The sequence below is a fragment of the Telmatherina bonti genome, assembly GCF_933228915.1.
Source record: "Telmatherina bonti genome assembly, chromosome: 18".
In the NCBI taxonomy this organism is placed as follows: domain Eukaryota; kingdom Metazoa; phylum Chordata; class Actinopteri; order Atheriniformes; family Telmatherinidae; genus Telmatherina; species Telmatherina bonti.
Window position 1 is genome coordinate 8,707,676 of NC_136616.1, and position 17,036 is coordinate 8,724,711.

The 17,036-nt window shown below is 38.4% G+C and overlaps 1 protein-coding gene across 6 annotated transcripts in view; it reads left to right on the forward strand.

Moving 5' to 3' along the window:
- Positions 1 to 17,036, forward strand: part of nrxn2b (neurexin 2b) — a gene marked incomplete at its 5' end in the record, with an annotated part of 672,833 nt that overhangs the window by 535,576 nt on the left and 120,221 nt on the right. For all 6 annotated transcript variants that reach the window (XM_079257326.1, XM_079257328.1, XM_079257327.1 and 3 more), the window contains one exon: positions 8,030 to 8,211. In XM_079257326.1, coding sequence (XP_079113452.1) covers positions 8,030 to 8,211 — 182 coding nt within the window. The remainder of the gene's footprint in view (positions 1 to 8,029; positions 8,212 to 17,036) is intronic.

The window sequence follows — 17,036 nt, forward strand, 5'->3', positions numbered from 1 at the left end:
AGAATATTTTCTGAGCATTTGTGATTTAATTTCTGTGGCCCATTAAAAACAGCTAACTTAACCAAAATGCTTTATAAGTTGATATTTAAACATAACAATCTATCTGTGAAGTGAATACCACAAAAATAAATAAATAAATAAATAAAATAAAAACAACAAATACAGTAAAATGGACTAAAAACAAGTCCACCTTTTTGAAAACTGAGGTCTTTGACAACTGGTGGAGCCAAACTGGGATAAAATTACCATTTATGAGACGTCTCCTGCCCTGTCAGGTATGAAACCTCTCCGCCTTTGCAGATGTAATGTTCATATCTTGTACTGTGATCTGACTGAAAATCAGACCACAAGCTTCATCATTCTAAAAGAAATATTTTGTTTTGTCTTTTGGCAAGCATGAAACTTTTTCCATTTCTGCTATGTGCCTTTTTTATTTAGTTTTCACAAGAAAGACAGATACAGATATTTACACATCTCAACTAACTGAAAAAGTTTGTCATTTACTGTGGCTCCAAATGGACTTTGTGGTTGCAGAGATAAACTCTTTTCCTATAGGTATAATTTTTTAATAAAGGCCTAAAATGTTGGTACAGGCCTTAAAGGGTTAAAACATAGAAACACCCAACATAAAAAGCAGTTAAGCTATAAGAGCAGAAGGTACAAGTTTACATGTTAGACCTCATTCTGGACCACACATGATGAGAAAGCAGATGGTTAAAACTAACATGCAAACATTTCCATGAACATCTACACTTTTATGCAGCTTTGGGCTGCATTTGACTTTTACATTATTGAATAATAAGATGCTTAAAAAGTTCCACGTCTAATCCAATTAGTATCTTCTATGAATTCATGTGCATGATGTATAATTTTACACAAACCCATGTAGCAAGAAGGGAGCAGGTTTCTCGTGACTTTCTCTCTGAAGCTTTCAGGCCTTTTCATTTTTGAAGCAATCTTTCAGACAGGTAGAAGAGCAAAGAGCTAACCACTTTAGAAGAGAAACGACTTGCTGTTTCCACTCTAGACACAGCCAATCTTTGGGTTGCCATTTCTGTCATTTTCTTATATGCTGCCAGAGCAAAATATCCACCCGACCAAGGGTGGCAATGTCGCCAAGGTTTTAGAATAAAGAGGGTGTTTCATCAGGGAGCACAGGGGGATGATGGTAAGACCCCAAAATGTCAGCAGCTTGTGTGCAGTTGAAACTCTGCATCTTTAAAGATCAACAGCTTTCTGAAAGTTTGTGGCAAACGTCTCATCTCCCACCCCCCCCTTCTTTTCTTTTTTTACCCCAGTCATCGCATCTCTTTGTAAGTGCTTCAGAAGCATATATTGTGTCAAAAGAGGTGTTTAAAAAAAGTTTCAATCTTTTCTTCTAAAAGGAATCAATAGCTCTGTCTGTCTCCTAAACGGCTTCAAAGAATCAGTCTGCACTGATGCAATAATGTAGAAAGTTTAGAGGAACCAACGCTGTGTTTTTTGGTTATTGTTTGACAGTTTGAGAGGTTAAAATGAGAAGTGTGTATGAATTTACATCAGTAGGCTACAAAGTGCCAGTTCCTCCAGGCTTATTGCCACTTGAGTATAGACTTCATCACTGCCATCACTCTTTTTTTGTGGAGTTTTCATTTATTGCCAGTCTGTATCGCCATTTTTACGCTGTCAACTCCCAAGAGGCTTTGCAACTGGCATTTGACACTGCAACATTGACCGCAGGCCTTAATGAAAAATTGTGGCTTCTTCTTTCTTCAATATGACCTGTTTATCCCCACGGTAGATGGTGGTGGCCAAGAATCCACTATTCCAAATCAATGGTGCCTCACAAAGGACGCAACCCAAATGATAAACTTGCACCTTCTTTTTTCTCTTTGCCCATGCATAGAAAAGGGGGAGGGTGTGCTCAGAAAAAAAATCTAAATCAATAGCTTTTTCATTACAGCTTTGATTCATGAGCCCTTTCTGATTATTTTTCCATTGGATCCGTAGACAAAAGAAAATTGTTTTTTTTTTGTTTTTGTTTTTTTTTTTGTCTGTTCCTGTTCAAATGAAATTATTAACCAGTCCACGTGAATGGAGATTATAATCAAGGCAGCATCCTGCATGGTTTGATTCATCTCATTGCACTCTCTACCCCATGATTGGCAGGTGGGATTGATTGGCCAGATCGATGGCTTCAGAGCTAATTGGACAAAAGTAATAAATATTTAGCCTCTACTTTTGAATTGAGAAGTAATGAGAGCAAAAGAACATTTCCATCACTGCTGTTATTGTTGCAAGAGCAGATGTGATTGCTTAAGTAGACCACAGCAGACGTAAGGTCAAGTAGGGTTTTGTTTGTTGAGGAGTCCCAAAGCAGCACTCGTTTAACTCACAGTCAATGCTAACATTTACAGCCGAGAACTAAAAGACATTTGGACTTTGACGATTTGACGATGCAAAATACCTTGTTTTTACAAAAACAAAACTTATATATATGAAAGTTCTTACGCCTCTCTACATGTCTGCAAAATTTTACCCAATATCAGAAAAAGTCTTGAAAGCAAGGAAAATTTGGGGGGGAATGTAGTTAATCTGATCTTTATTTGATTCTCACATCATCAGAGACATATGCCATGTTTTGTATCATCATCTACTTTTCATTTTTTCTGCATTTAAAAGAAAAGTTGTGATGGAAGCGAGGTGCTGCAATTATTGATTATTGATTAGAAGACCATCTCATAGATCTGGAGGAATTTCAGTGCAAAAAGTAAATATGAGATCATAAAAACAGTACTGCATCAGTAATAAGCACTAGTCTACAACCTTGCACATCAGTATGCTACTGAAAAGAAGCTTTTTATTAATCTTGTCCACAAGTGTTGACTTGCAGGTTTCTGAGATGGACCATCAAACAGTGGAGGCATATTTTGTGATGGTACAGGGTTCAATTAAAGCTCTTAATAATTCTCATTTACTTTTTTGTTGGCGTTGTGCATTTAGTACTGAACTTTGTCAGGTTTTCACACTTTTGGAGCCATCTAATGAAAGTTGACATTGCGTCCATCTTTCATCCTGTCTCTTCTGTGAGCTCTCTCCACTTAGTGAAAGTCAGTGTGATGTTGACTCTTTTGTGTTTCTGTGGCGAGTCAGCCATGGTGCATGTTCAAAACAACCAGCTTGTTAATATTCATTGTTGGTGATGTGGTGCCGTAAAACAGAAGACAGGTGTAACCTGATGTTTTAGGCTGGAAAATAACAGCGCTTTCTCAGCCCTGTGATGCTGCAGGGCAATGGCAGCTTCAGGAACATGAGTCTCAAAACAAGTCAGTAGAAGTTTTGAGGTTATAAACATAAGTAATATCTCTTGATTACAGAGACATTCATTGAATTATTAGTATGAAATGTGCTGCCTGTAGGACAACCTATGTAGAAGGTTGCACATACTGGAGAACCCATCCTGCAGTCATGAGATGTTACCAATATAAAACGCGTCACAGTTTTAGCATGGTATGGTGCACGTCTAAAATGCATAAAGTTTTTTAACAAATGAAAAGTATAGTTTTTCATGGCTTGTTATGTCAAGAATGAAATAAAAGTCTATAAATCTAAGAACTTTTTACAGGGCTGAACTTTAATTGGCATCCAAAGCAGATCATGAGACTAAAATAGAAACAAAACCCATCAGTGTGCCCTGATCTGCAGAATTCTGAAGACATTTTGGTCATGGTATGAAAATACAATGGAAAAACATTCATATCTTTCTGAAGTCCACCATAAATGACAAGAATGAAAATTTCTTTATTAGTTTCAAGCTCTTCCTGTCATGATTTGGGTTTTTCTGTGCTTTGTTTTTGGGCTTCCTGTTTTATTTTGTAGTTTTTCCTGTCTTGGTTCTTGGTTAGCTTCTTAGATTTCCTGTTCATTGATTTGGTTCACCTGGGTTCATTTAGTTCATTTGTTTCACCTGTTTCTCGTTCGGTTTTTCCTGTGTATTTATACCATTCATGTTCACTCATTGTTTGCTGGATCATTTTGTACCTTAGTTTAGTTTGTCTGTTCTGAGTTCCCTGGGTTCCTCTGAGGAAAATAAATCTGTCTGAGTTCTGCATACCGGCTTCCCTCATCGCTGCAATCGGGTCCACACCACATCTCCACTGCTTTCGTGACACTTCCTTGTGATTTTTTTGGAGGCTGTTTTAATCATTTGACCAGATACCATAGAGTCCTGCTCTATATACCCCATAATTAAAGGTTCATTTAAGAGTGTTTAAGTATTCTCCTCCACAGAAATGACAAATTCCCCACACTTACTGCTACACTTCATGTGATAAATCCCTGCTGAAACTTCCAGATTTATTCCTGGGCAAAGGTATGATGTCCCTGCTGCTGAAGTAATGAGCCGTGTGTGTGCACACACAGATCTTCTACACTGTGTGTACAAATGTCCCCTGATTTTATGGAAATCAATGTGTTGAAGACAACCAGGAGAGAATGCCCTCCAGACCTGTCCTCTTGGATTTGATAAACACCTTTCCCATATTTTCTAGCCCCATCTCATCCTCGCATTAGTGTGTGTTGCATTGCAGTATTCAGGGTATTTTTCAAGCAGAGCAGCAGGTGTTTGCTGGAAGAAACAGTGACACATGGATGCACCCAGTCAGACTACTCATTAGAGACTCTGAGCCTCCTTTGTCTCCTCATTTACAGGGAAGACGAGTGCACATACACATGAACACACAGGCACACAAGTCCACAAAACAGCAGGTGGTCACTTTCAGCTGCACAAATCAAAGAAGGCAAAGTCAACACCAACCCGTCAGGTGGTTAAAGATAGAAGAGAGAGTGTTATTAGACTGTAGAAGTTCTCATCTGAGTAGATTGTCTCCTACAACATTGGCTCTTCAGTGTTTGTGACATTCAAGGCAGTAAAGCAATTGTGTTGGTAATAAAGACAGAGTCAAAAGTGACAGGTGTGACAGTCACAGTGACGTAAGGTGTACTCTCAGAGGAGGACGAAGCATATGGTAAATGATATGCATGAAGGGGATGCTAATTGATAGAGATATTGCAGTGTGAGTATTCTGAGGAGATATGCAGTGATGATGTTTGCTGCAAGTTTAATTTATGGCATGAACTGAATTGATTTATTTTAGAGGTTCTTTTTTTCTTTGAATGTTAAATACCGCCATCACATCTGTCACTGATGACAATTAAAGGTGCCATACCTCACATCTATTACTATTACTATTGATGTATAGTACATCAAGTGGATAGCAAAAATGCAATCACCACCTCATTAGGTCTACCTCGCTAATACCGGATTGGACATTCTTTTGCCTTCATTGTGGCCTTAATTCTTCATGGCATGAATCAACAAGGTGTTAGAAACATTACTCAGAGACTTTGGTCCAGATTATCACGACAGCATCACACATCCATCCCAGATAGCAGACATGTTTCAGCTACCCGAACTACTTTTGGCACTTAGTTATGGCACTAGCAACTGTTTTATGTGCCAGAAATGGACTAGATGTTAATTATCAGCCCAACTTGGAGTATGGCAAGTCTCCTGAGGGCCACATGTGGTCCAGACATTTTTACTAGAAGGCTGAATAAGACATAGAAAGTCAGTTTCCTGTATGACCATACAGATGCACTGTCAACTTCATCCTCTTTTCCCGTCTCTTAGCCCTAGCTTCACGTATCACAACATGGCTCCCCTCCCTCTCTGTTTGTCAGCCATTTTAGAAATCTTTTTTCCCCCTCTTCCTCTCCGGTATTCTGTTGCCCAGTTTCTGCAAAGCTACACTGATAATCTAGAGAGGAGAAAAGGAAAGGACACCAAATTCTCCTTTTTACAATCCACAATTTGCACTTTTTAAATCCTAAATATTTCTTGCTTCCATTCCCCGTTGTTTTTCTTCATCCTGCCTTTTTTCTTCCTCCTGCGGCACACAACTCCTTTATAGCCCTCCTCGCCATGCTGTGATAATTAGTCAGCTCTGAAATAATACAGCCTCAAGAAGAAAACAAAAACTGAACGGAGGGCTTAGCTTTGCTCGGAGAAATGGAGGGAAGGGATGGAAGTGAGAGAGGAAGGGAGGCAGAGGGAGGAGAACATACTGTATCAGCTGATTTTCAAACATCTACCAGCAGATTGTTAGATAATGACAGCCAGGTAGCCAAGTGTCTGCATGCATGATGACGGCTTGTCCAGTGTGTCATCAGCCTGATTTTTTATGTTGTTGGCTGCTTGCCACCTTCTCTGCTGTTACCACAATTAACATGAGACTTAATGGGAAGGAAAAATATAAAACAAAGATGCAATTTGTTTATGAATGTAATCTAAAGTTCCCCGAGCATTTGGATAAGTTTGACAAGAGAAAAGTTGCCAGATTTTAAGCTCAGATTTTATTTAGGCAGACCCACAGTATTGAGAGTGGTTCACTATGGATTCATTACTCTCTGCTAATCACAGCCAGTATCCATCAGTTCTCATTTCCTATCAGGCTTGTTGGAGCCATGCCACGCTTCATCCCACTGAGAGTTCAGACATAAAATTGCTTCGATTCTGGGGCTTTTCAGTTGACAACTTTGTATTACTGAGGTAAAAGAAGAGCTGATCAATGTCCTTCATTTATGTTGAGAAATGACAACACAAACTTTGTCAGTGCACTGACTTAGTGTAAAACCATTTTCCAGGTCAATAACTTTCAGCGGTTCAGTGGTGTAGGTGTAGTTATTCCACATGAAAAACTTATACTTATACTTAACTTATACTTATACTTCATTTGGCTTTATTGACCAGACACCGTCATACTGTTTCTTCACTTTTGTTGACTGCACATCTGTGATGGGACTTTCATGCATCATTGCATCCATGATGTGAATCTTCCGTTCGATTGTATCGACAATTAGAATCTGCCGTTCCACCTCATCATGATGAGAATCTGCCGTTCCACCTCATCATGATGAGAATCTCCCGTTCCACCTCATCATGATGAGAATCTCCCGTTCCACCTCATCATGATGAGAATCTCCCGTTCCACCTCATCATGATGAGAATCTCCCGTTCCACCACATCATGATGAAAATCTCCCGTTCCACCTCATCATGATGAGAATCTCCCGTTCCACCTCATCACCATGAGAATCTCCTGTTCCACCACATCACCATGAGAATCTCCCGTTCCACCTCATCATGATGAAAATCTCCCGTTCCACCTCATCATGATGAGAATCTCCCGTTCCACCTCATCATGATGAGAATCTCCCGTTCCACCTCATCATGATGAGAATCTCCCGTTCCACCACATCACCATGAGAATCTCCCGTTCCACCTCATCATGATGAGAATCTCCCGTTCCACCTCATCATGATGAGAATCTCCCGTTCCACCTCATCACCATGAGAATCTCCTGTTCCACCACATCATGATGAGAATCTCCCGTTCCACCACATGATGAGAATCTCCCGTTCCACCTCATCATGATGAGAATCCCAAAGAGCAGCTTTGGGGATCACCACATTCCAAAGCTGCTCCATTGCATTGAGATGTTGTGACTGAAGAGGCCATTGGAGTGCACTGAATCTTCCTCATTCTTCCTCATTCCAAAGCTCAGTTTGATTTTCCTAAGTCTGTCAGTAAATGCACTGAGTTGCTTCAATGTGATTGGCTGATGTTAACAACAAGCGTGTATGAGGCAGATTTTTAGCTTTTGCCTAAACAGACTGAGTTTAAAACATTTTTCTTCATTATGCACCCTTTAAACAGTTTCAAAAGGAAACTTCACTTGACATTATATAAAATGCAGCTTATTTTCTAAAAGCAGTCAACACAATAAAACAATACTTATCAGGATTACACACTTGAACACAATCTGAAGGTTATGGCATTGCTCGGAGAATATTAAGGCTAGACTGGTTCCCATAAAAAAAACATTTTTTTAAATTATATCTTTTTCTTATTTAACTTCTCAGAGTTTGTGTCTTTAAACTTATATTCTTATGTATGAAATCAGTGCTCACTTCCTCTTTTTTTTTTGCAGCTGGGACAACTTACATTTTCGGCCGAGGCGGAGCCCTCATCACATACACCTGGCCACCCAATGACCGGCCGAGCACACGGGCAGACCGGCTGGCAGTGGGCTTCAGCACGCAGCTGAAGGAAGCCATTCTGGTCAGGGTGGAGAGCGCCAAGGGACTGGGAGATTACCTGCAGCTGCACATAGTAAGATATTCTCCTGTTGTATATGGTCAAGGGGGTGGGGCGGAATGAAGAGACATTCAGAAAGTACAATAACATTTGTAATCTTTTTAAGCTTAAAAGGTTTCTCTGGAATTAGCATGGTATATCCAAAATATGGTATAGCCAAAAATGAAACCTAGGACTGTACAAGAGGAAAACTATGACATCTTGATACAGTTTTTCATTTGCAACACTGGACTGTTGCAACTTTAACTGGCATTCAAACGTTTGCTTTGTAGCATGTGCATGAACCAGTGTAAGAGTACAGAATACGACTAAACATGCCCTAGACTTTTTGTTCTGAGTTATTACCATCTAGTCAGTTTTTAAAGCTTTCCTATCTGAGGCTTAAAGGTCATTTCAACTCACCTCCTGTGACAAATTGAAATGGCAATTAAGAAACACCAGGCATTTAAAAATGCATTTAACAGGGCTCTAATTGTCTGATTGACCCCTATGCTGCCGCGACCCAATATTCCACACAAGGCTCACAGTCATTTTCACAGTGGGGGTTCCTGTTAATTACCAAGTGGGACTACACCTGGTACCTCTGATCCACTCATCATGTCGCACAATTAAACAGAGTGTCATTAGGTCCATATCGTAAGTGCTTCACTGAACCACCTGGTAGAAGTGATATTACAGCAATAAGACGTGGGAGAACACTATCACTTATCTAGCCACAACCACCTGAACAAGCGGCTGTTTGTGTGTGCAATCACACCACTTCAACTTCCCTGTGACCCCAATTTGTTTGGGCCCCCCAAGCCTGAAAGCGACAGGAACACAGTTGACCCTGGGTCACTTCTCATCCAGTGCTCGGTAAACTGAGAGTGACAGGGTGAGGGATGATGGGCAATAAGAGAGGGATGGGTGAGACTGGGATGGGCAGAGCTGATACACAGACCAAATGGGTCAAGGCCAATTTAAAAATGCTCTCAACATCAGCTGTAAAAAAAAAAGCACAATAATGACTGTAATCATGAAAGATTATAGTAGTAAAATAATGGACACAACAAATGATGTTTGGAGTGGTGATGTATCAGAGGTCAGCTGCAGCAACTCTCAACTGCAACGGGTCATTTCCTGCGATGAGTAGTGATGCTCCTGCTGTTTTTAATGTTTTAAAGGTTGTTTGGAGAAAGTCTCATTTAATTCAGTGAGCCATGAATATCAATAAAACACCAGAGACACCATTTGGGGCAAACACACATCTTCTCCTTCCTGTAGTGTACAGAAAGAGTTCTGTGATAACACCAACTCACTAGAGGCTGAGAGGATTTCCTCTGGGTGCTTCCAACAGCAACATCTTTTTAAGCAGTACATGATGCAGAGCTGACACAATGCACAATGATCCAATTAAATTAATGAAAACCGAGTTAAATTAAAAACACTTTATGTATCCCCAAAGGGTAAGTGGAACGCAAGATGTTAGGGTCTACTCAATGCATTATATTATTTATCATTTACTTTGAATAGTTTCTGTTGATAACTTATTCATTCTGTCTAGGTGATCTTTGTCCAGGTGAGCCTCTTCCAAAGACTGTTGAGCTTTTCTAAGCCAATATTATTAAGTCAGTGGCTCACCAAGTCTGATCACAGCCATTTTATATCATTACAATATAATTCTAAAGGAGATTTTGTCATCTTTATAATCTCCATTTAAAGATTATATGTCCCAACGATGAAGCAGTCCTTCCAGTAAATTCTGTTTTGTTTTTAGTGTTTTCTGGTCAAACATTCCTGAAGTAAAAGTCATTTTGTACAAAGTTTGTTTTTTCTTTTCTTTTTCTTTTATCCAGCTTTGTTTCTTTACACCATCCAGCCACTGCCACATCTTTTTTTTCTATCCATGTGTCACACAAGGTAGATTTCACTCCTCGTCAGACCTGGCAACAAAAAGAGAGGGAGTGCACTGCCCTTTTTCAACTTTCGCATGTTTTCTGCCTCAGGCTGAGCAGTGGCTCTGTGGTAGGATGAGCACATTTGAGTTTGTAAAAGTAATTTTAAAAAAAGGACACTGTATTAGAAGGCTATTGATATCCAAGGCTACAAAATTATGATGAAAAGTTTATTCATTCATTCATTTTCTGGACCGCTTATTCCAATTCAGGGTCGCGGGGAAACTGGAGCCTATCCCAGCTGGCTTTGGGCGACAGGCAGGGTACACCCTGGACAGCTCGCCAGTCCATCGCAGGGCCATATATGAAAAGTTTAATTAAAAGATTTTTATTTTAAAAAAAAAAAATATATATATATATATTTATATATATATGTATATATATATATATATATATATATATATATATATGTATATATATATATATATATATATATATATATATATATATATATATATGTATATATATATATATATATATATATATATATATATATATGTATATATATATATATATATATATATATATATATATGTATGTATATATATATATATATATGTATATATATATATATATATGTATATATATATATATATATATGTATATATATATATATATATGTATATATATATATATATATATGTATATATATATATATATATGTATATATATATATATATATGTATATATATATATATATATATGTATATATATATGTATATATATATATGTATATATATATGTATATATATATATATATATATATATGTATATATATATATATATATATATGTATATATATATGTATATATATATATATATATATATATGTATATATATATATATATATATATATATGTATATATGTGTATATATATATATATATATATATGTATATATATATATATATATATATATATATGTATATATATATATATATATATATATATATATATATATGTATATATATATATATATATATATATATATATATATATATGTATATATATATATATATATATATATATATATATATATGTATATATGGCTAAAGATAAAATGTCAGCCTAAATAGTTGAAAAAAACTGTGGCATTCAGTCCACTTTCAGAGTGGCGAAAATCAAATTCGACCAAGTTAAACCTAATAACTAAACACACAAAAAGAAGCTGCCTAAATGCTGACCTGATGTGAACTTCCAGCTCCCTGCTTTGCATGTCACGCACCGAGCTTCACATGCATCACCAACAAGATCAAACTGGAAATTTTTTTATGTAGTTTGTGAAATTACATTTCTGTATTTTCTAGTTTTACTAGATATCTTACTGGACACCAGAGGTGTATAATCCTGTCAAATTCCTGTCCAGCAACCAGTCACTAAACCAGCTAAATTTAATTAGCTCAGCTCCACTGCAAGCTAGATGAGCCTGTCAGTGAAAACACATGTTCTAAATGCACAAGTAGATCCAAAACCATGGCAGGACTTTTACTTTGTGGCACCTGGATTATACACTGGACACTCATATCCTGTAAAACAGCTTCCTCCCCAAGTCATCAAAGCCAATAGTCCAAAACTTTTCCTGCGCTTTGTCCTATCGAGGTGTTTGGTAAGACTACAGTTGTTGAGACCTCTCAATGGTAAAGGTTTGAATGGCTTTGCACCCCCCATGGCTGCAAAGCCTATCAGAATCTATTAAATAATACAATGCAGTTTTACAACGGTTAATCAAGAACAGCTTCCCTGTGTTGTCTGCGCTACGCGGTCATTAAAAGGTTTAGTTAATCCTAAGATATATTTTTTAAAAGAACAAAACAGTGTGTTTCTTTGCTATTTATTCAACTCAAAAGTCAAGAACAGCAACAGGGGTGCATAGAAAGCATCACCATATGGCTTCTCTTCTCTTAGAAACAGCACTGATGTCAAACTGAACACTGGAGGAGGAAACATTCACACCGAGGACAGCAATGAGGGGGCACAAGCAGCCCAACAGGCTGTGTGACCCTTCTGCCTGCAAGTAAAATAAGTTTATTTGACCCTGACTATGTGTTGCTGCTCCTCGTGCTCCTTATGCTCCCTAGCTGCTAGCTAAACCTCCTAGCATTATTAACTCCAGAGTGACTGTTAAGTCTCGTGCTTATTTTGCCCGTGGAAGTGGAGCTGCTGGCTGCTTCCTGTCTGGATCCTCACTTGTCCTATTTTTGTGGAAGTGGACTCCATGAGGGGGCACGGGCCCCCAATGCCCACCCATGCCGCTGGGACGGCACCTTATTCACCATCACTGTCAACATGCAAAAATAATCATTTTTAGGAGATGTAGTGAAAGTGCTACAAAGATAAATATCTGAAGAAAAAAATTCTTTATTCATCACCTCCTGAACTGGCTAGTAAGTTTTATACCCACAAAAGTTCATTTTAACCCCCTCTTGTCAAGATAGCAGATTGTAATGTAAAGCCCTGACTGTAACAGTGTCCTCTGACCTGAAATAAGTTTGTTCCATTTATAGTTCAGCACCTGTACAGTTCAAGCTGTTCCATATTTTGACCACTGCCCCAATGTGGCACTGGGACGTAGATGCATATTTGCAGCAGCTTTGAGTACACCATACAGAGGTGTGCTAGAGCTAAAACATTATCCAAAAACATTATGGCACACACTTTATTTAGAAGGCAGTCTGAAATTAAACAAGCCACCATTGTTAGAACTTTGACAACCTTGCGTTCTGTTTTTTTTTTCTAGGTAAAGTGCTTCTGTAATGAGATGATGTTGATTGTTTGTGTGTAATTTCCAAAACATTGGACTGCAACGAAATTCTTTTGGCCTTCATTGCACATAGCTGTGATTCTCAGAACCCAAACTGATGAAGAGGAGGAACAGAATGAATGTAAATGTTTCCACACAGGTGCACGGCATGGTATAATTAAGCAGTTAGCATCCTGTCATGCTCTGTGGCATGTATAAAAATGCAGAGCAGGTCCTGTTTTTTTAGACATATTCAAAGTTTGTAGCTCATCAACTTTGTGTTTCAGCAGTTTGTTCACCCATATCTATGGGAAAAGTATGACTCTGATGCAGGTTCATTACACCAATACGTAAAAGAAAAGCCAAATAACAACTCTTCCACAGGCGGTTTATAAAAATATCAGCATCCATCCACCATTACTTAAGTAGATATTATAGTAGGGTTACACTGCTGAACCACTACAAACATGAATGCATGTCTGAGAGTTTAGTGGTGCAAAACTATTTCCACTGGTGTTCAGAGATGTGGAACAAAGTTAGTATGTTTGGTCAGATGAGTCATCCTTTACTGTCTCTCCTTGGTGATCAAATTGGTGAATTGAAGTGTGCCTCACACTGTGAGATCTTTGCAAGCCTGAATGCTTGACCCCACACAGTGGGGCGGTTTCATGCTGTGGGAGCTGTTTTACTGGTATGATTTGACTCAGTCTGTCACTTTCCAAAAGGGAAAAGTCACTGAAAAACAGTACAAAGGTATTTTTAGTCAACAGTCAGATGAAGCACTTAAACACATGCTCCTGGATGATCATATCTCCCATCTGTAAGACATGAGGGGTCAACCAGCGGTGTCGTGAGTGCGATGCAGAGTAAAAGTTATGGATTACCAGATAAAAACAGGAAGGACAATGCCTTAATGAAGGAGTATTTGGAGCAGGAATGGTCTTCCATTATCAAGAGATGGAGAAACAACACCAAGGTATCTAGGGATTATTTTTGCAGAAGATTCATACACATCCAAGATATGTCCAGACAACAAAAACTGAGTTTTCCGTTACATGCACCCCCATGACAAACATATCCGTGCCGCATTACTCACTAAATATCTTTGTCTACATGAAAACTCAGAAATTATTCAATTTCTTTCAAATTTGAAAAATTCAAGTAGATTGCCAAACCAAATAATGATCTATCAGCTTGAAGGCTTGTTAGCCAGTAAGAAGGCTGATAAACACTGCTTCTTGCATATCCAGCTGGTTCTGTGTCATGGGAATCTTTTTGAGTGTAAGAGTGTTCTCTTGTATAGTCAGCTACTTACTGTATGTGTATGTGCAAACATGTAAAAAGTCTTGATAACAAGATTTGCACCAGCTCAGTTTTGACTATGACTGCTGTAACAACGCACACAAGAGTGTTAATATGGTACAAGTCACACAGATGGCAGCATAAAATCTGATGCTGCAAGCCAAAGAACGCTGGCTAAACAGCACATCTAGATTTTCTGGAACTCTTTACTTAGTAAATAGTTTTCCTAAATTGTAGTTTTCAGTGTTGCGGAATTGAGTTTGATTGTGTACAAAGGTGCAAACTCACAGTAAAATGTGTTCCCAAGTGACCAATTGGAAAACTGCTCCAGTAGACTGGAATGTTTGGTATTCCATAGGCATAGGTATTCTGAGCATGCACTATTTATAGCAAGTCTGTGAATAATGTTGCATAAACACAATGTCAGGTGTATGGTGGACCACAGAGTAGCCTTAACACACTCACTGGTGACATTTACAATATTCAGACCCCACAATTTTCAACATCCTGAATAAATTAAACCATAAGTGAACCAATATAGCGGAATTCCCTGTCCTTGAACAAATTCTGGAAGTTTGCATGAAGTTTTAGGTGTATTATTTTAACCTGAAGGAATGGCTCCTCGCTGTTTACCTCAGCCTGTCACTCATGAACCCCCATCAGTCATTCTTTAGTTTGCTCTTCTCTCAAGTGCATATTCTCTATCTAACTTTAGTGTTTTTCATTTAGTCTCTCATTCCCTCATGTCTGGCCCATTCATTCCCTCTTTCTCTCCCTTTCACACACACATCAGTGCCTTCAACACACCAGCCCAACTCCTCTGCTCCCATTGCAATTACATTTCATTTGCTGCCGTTCCTCCCGAGTCGCTCCCCTAAATGACTCTGTTCAGCCCGTGGTGGGTGTTTTGGTCCTGTTAATTACGCCTGTCTCTCTTTGAGGGGAGCAGTGCAGGCAAATTAGACCTGAAAACCTTAGAGTCATGGCCCCATATCATCCCAACTGATGGAGGCCTCACGGACCCAATCAAACTACCAAATAGCTCTGCGTTCAAACAGTGATGTTGGCCTTGAGGTCCGATACCTTGGGCTTTATTCATTAGCTGTGGCCAGTGTTTCAAAATAGTACTTCACTTTTCATTCTAGGTTGGCCTCTATCAAGGAATCCATTGGGATTTTCTAAGCCATTGCCATCAAATCACTGGCTCACAGTATCTGATCCCAACCGCTTCATGTCATCACAAGAAATGACACAACTGTGAGAGATGTTGTCTCTGAATGTCTAACCAGAAATATGGCCACTGGTGGGCATGCCAGATAATAGCATGCCACTAAGATGTAATAAAGCATTTTACCTTATCTTGCACAAACCACCCGTCTCACCACCCGCCTTGCAGTATCTCTTCTCTTTCCTGCCACTCTCTCTTTTGATTTTTATCCGTTTATGTAACAGGGTGGAGGACATCACTCACTCCACCTTTCCTGACATGCTTTCAACAGGCCATGGTGTAGATGTGAAGTCCAGGTTGTGAGTTGCTGTGGTTACTGCGAAACTGCTGACTGTGGCTTCTTTAAAAGGACATTCTGTTTCTCCATATAGCCTTGTTTCTCGCACCTTGTTAATGATTTACTTGTGGCAAATCTGAAAGTGCTGCAAATCGTCTAGCTGACATTTTGAGAGTTACAGATTAAAAAGCTTTGAAATATATTGTGTTCAAAATGTCATAGAAATGGTTCATTGGCAAACAGACCTGACAGATTATTGCTGCAGTGCTCAAACATCTGTAAAGGCTCTCAGTCATCTAGGTCAGAGAATATCACATACTTAAACAAAAACATGGGGATTTGTCATTTAGTTTTGAAAGAAATAATTTGCTGTACTTCCATAAACTTCATCAGTTTTAGTGATGGGTTGGGAATTCATCTGTGTCTAATCACCCAGAGAAGTTAAATAGCACGAAATCCCTCAGAATCTGCAGAAGTAATTAAGCCTCTTGGATGAATGGTGAAGCATTTTCAAGAAGTAGTTCACCTTTCACTCACTCTGATCACATGAACATGTTAGCATCTCATAGCTCCCCTGGTAACCCACAGCTTAGCATCAGTCCTATTGCTTGATCTCACCACACTAGCATCTTGGTAGAAAGTAGCCGAATTCCACATCCAGTCCTCAGAGTGGAATAAACACAAGCTAACATTTAATGTTAGCATTTTTATCTAATCAGCAAGTTGATTGTCATAGATTCTAGTCATAATTCATTGACTGAGGCTCAAGCTGAAGTCAAATGGCAACTTTTTTTTTATTTCTGTCCCATTTGTTTATACCAATAGGCAACTTTTGGCCATGCCAAGCAGAAATTCAGTGCAAATTTTATCCCAACTGTTCTGCCATTTGTGTTTTCTTCTCCATCTGCCCATAATATGAAGTAATTTTCTAGTTTTACATTAAAGTGCTACAACAATCAAAGCCAATGCTGATTATATCAAGCTCCATTATATGTTGAGATTTTTTTTATAAAGACATTTGGATAATTGCTTTTGCCATTAAATGTTTTTAAAAGAAAAATATACCACTTGAATGCATCAACTGGTTTGAATCTTTTGACATGCAGTCCAGTCAAATATTTTTTGAAAAACAAATGGATGAATGCCTTTTTAAAGGGTTGTATGTTAGATTTTCTTTTTTAACAGCTATCATTGATCTTTCATAAGACAAAATCATTCTTTAGTCTATTGACTCTATTAATAGATGGAATGATCAATATAATACTCTTACACAGTAAAGAAATAGTTGCTACTGCCCTACCAACAACTTGGTCTCTTTTTCCATCATGTTGGCAGTAATTAGTTGATACAGGGAGTCCTA